The sequence below is a fragment of the Gossypium hirsutum genome, chromosome D04, assembly GCF_007990345.1.
Source record: "Gossypium hirsutum isolate 1008001.06 chromosome D04, Gossypium_hirsutum_v2.1, whole genome shotgun sequence".
NCBI lineage: Eukaryota > Viridiplantae > Streptophyta > Magnoliopsida > Malvales > Malvaceae > Gossypium > Gossypium hirsutum.
The window spans coordinates 48,777,952-48,784,148 of NC_053440.1; the positions used below are offsets into that span (position 1 = coordinate 48,777,952).

The following is a 6,197-nucleotide window of genomic DNA, read 5'->3' on the forward strand; positions in this document are numbered from 1 at the left end:
ATGGCGAAGCTTCTTCTGTTGCCTAAATCTCCAACTTCTATGTGACATGCAAGGACGCACTATGCTTCGAACAATATTTTATCTTTTAATAAAGCTTAATTCCTTTTTCGACAAATATATATATATATATATATGTTTTCTTATCAAATTTAATAAATTAAAATTTTAAACTACTGAGGTTAAAGTTTAAAATTTATGTCAACTGCTACATTTTTATTAAGACAATATTAATTTAATAATGTGGATGTAAATCGTGAAGTAAATAAAACATATCCAATCATTTCAATCCTAATTCAGTTCAATTAACACGATTATTATTACAATAACTTAAAATTGAAATAGTGGCTTCCAAGTTATATTAATTTTATAAATTATTATTTTCGAATAACATTGAAATTAGACGTCTGGTCAAAATTGATAATGCATGAGAAGAGAAGAGAAGAGAGCAGACTTCCTACCTTGATAAATAAATACATATTATTGTAGTAACTATATATAACAGTAAGTAGTGGTATTCTGTGATAGCTTTAACCTACCTAACAATAGAAGATATCATCTTTGATTGTCATCTGAAATGGTCTTGTTTGAGAATTTTACTTCCTCCTGTATTTGTCATCTTTGCAGATGTTACCCTCCCACAATTCCACCACCACCACCTACAAGCTAAGCTTTGCTTTTGCTTTGCCTAACCAGTGGCCTTGTAAAGACCATCCATCAGCTTCCCATGTTGATCATCATATCCCTTTTTTTATGCAGGATTCAGGTCCAAAGGCCAGCTTCTTTTCTTTGCCTCCTGCTTTTGTAATAAATAAATGCCATTGCCCCACATAATCCTCCATATTTATTATTCAAATAAATCCAATTGTTTATTAATGAACTAGGAATCTACAGAGAACAGGACCAGAAGAGAATCAGATGGCTACCTCCTCAGTATATGTGATGTGTAGTGTTAAACAATGGAATTTTGTGCAGTATGGTTGCACATTACTTCTCCACTTCTTCAGGGATAATGGCCTTGCCCAGGTACCAGCTGCATCTCCTCTCTCCAGATCTGCAGTAAATTATAGTATATATATTGAATTTGCTTAATTTAATTACTCAACAGGTACCATGATTGATTTAAAAGTAGTAAACCAGAAATATCCAAACTAATTGGTTTTGCACTACTTTACGAAAACAATTGTATCTTGGGCTACAAGCCACAAAATCAAGTGATTCAAAAACCGTTTTAAAAAGAACTCGAAGATCTACGATTTAGACACAAGAATCATATATTAATAGTAGATTATAGGAAAGTATTGCTCAGGTATCATCTCTCTAAGAGTTTTGTATCTCACACATCAGTCCCACGCCAAATATGTTGCAATAATACCAAAAATAAAATCAAATATCATTGCCAATCTCTGTAAGGTTATTGATACTGCATGGAAACAAATGATGCAGCAGTACCCTTTCGCGATCACATCATATCTCATCCTCTTCAAAGGGATCTCGTTCAGGATAGCCACCAACCTGCAAATAACAAGTTCCATCCCAAGTTACAAATAAATAAAAGCGGTAAAACAGGTAGGAGACACCAAATATTTTACTGTCAGAATACACCTCTTGGACTTCGGATATGAAAAACGATTAAGCTGCCTGTTAAACATATATGTAATGTATTTTCTCATGAAAGAAGAAACACTAGACAAAAATAGAGTCCATCAGCTGTTTGGATAGACTTGTTAGATACTCAACAAAGAACTCTCACAGAGATCTTATGAACAAAAACAAAGAGAACTCACTGATTTCCCTTACGGTTAGTCACTTAGATCAAAATCTTTCGAAGCAAAAAAGTATGAATCAGATTCCCTAATATATAATCTCACTAACATGTACAACATTTCTTCCATCTGTTATTCTTCCTATCACTTTTCCGTGTCCCATCCACAACTATAAATCAATTAGCAATCAATGTTAATGCTACTTTTCCATTTTTAATTATGCTATAATAATTAGAAGGAAACACAAAATAAACAAATAATACTATTAAGTAGTTATGGACAATGAATTGCAATGCAGTAAACTTGCTTTCTTAAAGCCTGCAATGCCATCATGGATATATGTGCATTCCGAGCTATTGCAATAAAGGTCCATAGATAGAAAAAAGAAAAAGAAAGATGCCAGTGGGCAAGAAACTTTGCCAAGGGTTAAACTTAAAGGTAAGCTCCAGGAATTTATTCAATTTGTTGGAGCAGAATGCTTCATAATAGGACTATCTACCTAAAATATTTGAACTTGTGAAGGCCACAGAATAACCTTTACTTTGTCAGGCCTAACCATTGCACCGCAAAGTGGAGGGCATTGAAAATACCGAGTTCCTTTCACTCTGCAGTATGACCAATAGATAATTTAACAAATGAAAATAGTGCGTCCAAATAAGATAGATTATCTAATAAACATCCAAATAGGATAACCAATTTAACGCATCTGTGTCAAGAGAAAATTTCAAATCACCTTCAACGTGAATAAATTAAATACCAATTTTTTTAAGAAAGGCATATAATAGACCAAAAAAATCAATCCTTTTAAGAGTTTCTATCACACACACACACACACACACACACACACACACACACAAAAAAAAAATAGAAGTACCATACAACAAGAACATTACTTAAAAAATGAAGAGAACATTAAGAAAATAAGAATATAGAGTTTACATACATTCCATCATGTTTTCCCAACGGTTCATCATATTGAACTCCAATCCAAAAGCCTGGCCCTAATGCTTCTGCTCGACCCACATATTTGACAACACCTCTTTTCTCCCCTGAATCAACTTCACATCTATCTCCTACCTGATTTGAAACAATGTGAAAATAAATACAGCACTTAAGTTGAAGCATGCAGGCAAAACAACAGAAGATAAATGTGATGTTGAGAAATAGAGGGAAAATAGCAAGGTTCTTCACTCTAGGAAAATATACAAAACATATCCTAGAAGTGATATACACAAAAAACTACATTTGGTAGAGGGTGAGCATTATCAAGCATGAAGTACTGAATTAATTGAATTTATTTGCCACTATATTTAAGTACCATATCAATCAGTCTATGATCTTCATGAGCTTTCCTTAAGCATCTAGCAACAAAAAATATAGGTTTTAAAGATCATTCATTTGGCACTTCAAAAAGGGAAAATCACAAATGAAAAACTAACTAATCTCTGATCTCTAAAGATGATAAAACTAGAAATAACTTAGCCACTACTGAATTTTATTAAGTTCTTTCATCAGTACAAAACCATTGTCAAGATGGTGGGCAAATATTAAATAATTTCTTGTTGAACTACCAATGTCCAAAGGTAATAAATAATAAATGACATTTTCTTCAAAACACACACACATGGAATTGGACTATTTTACTTCCTTTAAAAAGAGTGAGAGACCAAAACAGTAGTTTAATATGCTGCAAAAGATGCTACGTACATATGACAAAGTCAAAAACAAATACACAACCAACCTTGATATTTGTGCAGAGGTCTTCCATGTAGTCATCTGACATCTGTAAATGAAACCATCAAGCATGACCAAGACAGAAATAGCAGCAATATATACATGATTTCACTTGGTAATAAGCATTAGGAATCTTGTGCGTACTTAAATATAATATTATTAACAGCTTAAAGCTACCCCATATATATATATATATATATACATATATATGTATATATGAAATAAGATATACTTACTTTGTTCCTGAATGCTGATGGATTTTGAGATGCCATTTGTTTCTTAAATTTCCTAAATGTACCTGAAACAACAAAAAATTTCAAACCATTGCAAACAAATAAAAGGTAAATTAAAAGGAAACAAATGTGGAGGATAACAAATTTAAGTCAATAACATTGCAGAATCAGCTTCTGCAGGTAACTAACTTACCGGAACGTTTATTGTATTCATCTTCAGAAATCGAGTACTTCTCGACTAATGACGTATCTTCAAGCCACCCTTCCGAAGTTACGGATGAAGGATCAAGATCTATAATGTGTATTCGGAACCTGTTACAGCAAAAAGGAGTCACAAGGAAATAACTGATACGTTTTTAAAATGAAAATCTATAAAATTAGAGTTAACAATGACAATAAAAATCAAAGGAGAAAAGGCGAAAGGCTAACCCATCTAGTGGAGAATAGAAACCGAGAGGTCTTGAATCATCACTTAAATCACGAAGTTTATTTTTACAATCATCATATAGCTCTAACCGCATTGAATTTACCGAAGTCCCACATTTCTTCCATACCTTATCTTTCACTGCTTCCACGCTCATCTTTAAACAAATCGATTTTTTTAAAAATAAAACGTCAGGAGTAATTAATTTGAAGTTCAAGAAATTGTTTAATAAAAATGGAACCTGAAGAGAGAAGCGAATGTCAGTGGCGAAGCTTTTGAGGTTGGAGTGAGCGACTCGAAGCAGCACTGAGGCATCACCCTCGATTTGCAGCCGTGATGCCATGAATATTTCCTATATTTTCTGGATCCACAGCACCAAGGATTGCATACAGATACACGTACTAAGTAACCAGTTCAGCTTAAAGGGAAATTATTTAAAAAAAACAGTAACTTTTGAGGAACAAAACAAAGAAAAGGAAGGGAGAATAATAAAAGAAAAGGCTTAAGGATATCAAAAAGCACTCAAATTAAAAAAAAATAATTAAGCTCTTATTTTCTTTTTTACATTTATTTGAATTTTTAAATTTTCAAAATGTATAAAAAGAAAGTAAGTAAGCCATTACCTTTTTTGAAAAATTTTGAGAGTATTAACATTTTGAAAGTTCAAAGTAGCCAATTGAGTGAAAAAATTAGGGGTTTAATTGCTTTTTTTGAAGAAGATTTAGAGTCTTTTTGATGCATTTTAAAAGTTGAAGTGCTTAACTGAGTGCAAAAAAAAAAGAGAAGGAGCTTAATTGCTTTTTTTTAAAAAAGCTTAAAGCCTTCTTACATCATTAAGCCAAAAAAGAAGAAGAAAGAGAAAATAAAGAAAAAATAGAATAATGAAAAAAGAGGGCAACAACATGAAAGAATAGAGGAACAAAATGAGTTAGGGTTTCTAAGACATGAAATGTGTAGCAATAGCTTCTCAAAGGGCGTCGTATGTGTAAGGATTATAAGGAACAAAAGTGACCAAATAAACAAAACCTAAAAATCCTTACATGCAAATTTATAATGGAGCTATATCAAAAGAATATATATACGTACACATTTCACATACAGATGTATGTGATAAAATTTATATGGAAGTTGCCCAATAAACATTAATACAAATAGGAAACAACAATAAAATACAACAGCACATATTAATGTTATTCCAAACAAAATCATGAGATTGTACAGAGATACTTTGGGTGGATATGAATGGCCAAGTCAATTGAAGGACCAATTGAAGCCCCCTTTCAAACATCGTCAACATCCTCAAAAGAGAAACCTTCTTTTGTTACATAGTTAATAATACCAAAGCAAAAGATAAGTACATTAGTCAAGCTTTAGTTAGATTTTTTTAAAAAAAGCTCAATAATATGATTCAAATATGAAACTTTGAAAGAAAACTCTCACAATAAGATAAAAAAGGCAAATAGATTGAGTTCTTTACAAGGAAAAAAAACAACATCACATCGTACAAGCCACATCTAATATCGATTCCCTGTTCTGGAAAAGAGGAAGAAAATAGTTGGAAGAGGAATTTTTGGGTCTTTTTAGATGGAGTGCCAAGATTCTGAAGAGGTGTAATGGTTTTTGAAAGAACACCTTTCAGTATATTATTGAAGCAGATTGTTGGGATAATAGGCTGCTGAAAGGTTTTGCTTTTCAGATGCTTTGGAATTGAACAACCTGCCTGGGTGGTTGGGATCATTTATGTCTTCTTTTAATGCTTTGTTGGTCTTATTTTCTTCTATCAGAACTAATTTCCCTTATGTTTAGTATGTTCATTGGGTTGGTCTTATTTATTTTGGGTTGTAATTTTTGTTTTGTTTTGTTGGGCCTATCTTTATAGGCTTCTATTTGAATAAAACCCCAACCATTCTATTTCAAAAAAAAAAAACACCACATTGTTAACATCTTCTAATGGAACACAATAACCATTCATAACTACTTTGTAATATAAAACAACCTATTTAGTTCAATTACATCCCTAATTCCAACCATGTCATGCATTTA

General features: G+C 32.2%; 1 protein-coding gene across 19 annotated transcripts; it reads right to left on the minus strand.

The window, feature by feature from the left end:
• Window positions 1-327: 327 nt before the first annotated feature.
• On the minus strand, window positions 328-5,871 carry LOC107899549 (tubulin-folding cofactor B). Of its 19 annotated transcripts, none has more exons than XR_005911887.1 (11): window positions 5,632-5,864; window positions 5,382-5,469; window positions 4,396-4,515; window positions 4,160-4,311; window positions 3,924-4,042; window positions 3,734-3,795; window positions 3,505-3,546; window positions 2,707-2,840; window positions 1,450-1,512; window positions 924-1,051; window positions 328-793 (listed from the first exon to the last, which is right to left on the minus strand). XR_005911887.1 is itself a non-coding variant. In XM_041090752.1 (9 exons), exons 1-8 carry the CDS (start codon window positions 4,495-4,497, stop codon window positions 1,465-1,467), a joined length of 723 nt encoding a protein of 240 aa, XP_040946686.1. In that variant the 5' UTR covers window positions 4,498-5,871; the 3' UTR covers window positions 924-1,051; window positions 1,450-1,464. The 19 variants fall into 19 exon arrangements, 3 of the variants coding, with proteins under 3 accessions (XP_040946686.1, XP_016680793.2, XP_040946687.1); XR_005911889.1 differs by having other exon boundaries at window positions 328-796; XR_005911882.1 differs by having other exon boundaries at window positions 752-796; window positions 1,338-1,512; window positions 5,632-5,867.
• Between the last annotated feature and the right edge of the window lie 326 nt (window positions 5,872-6,197).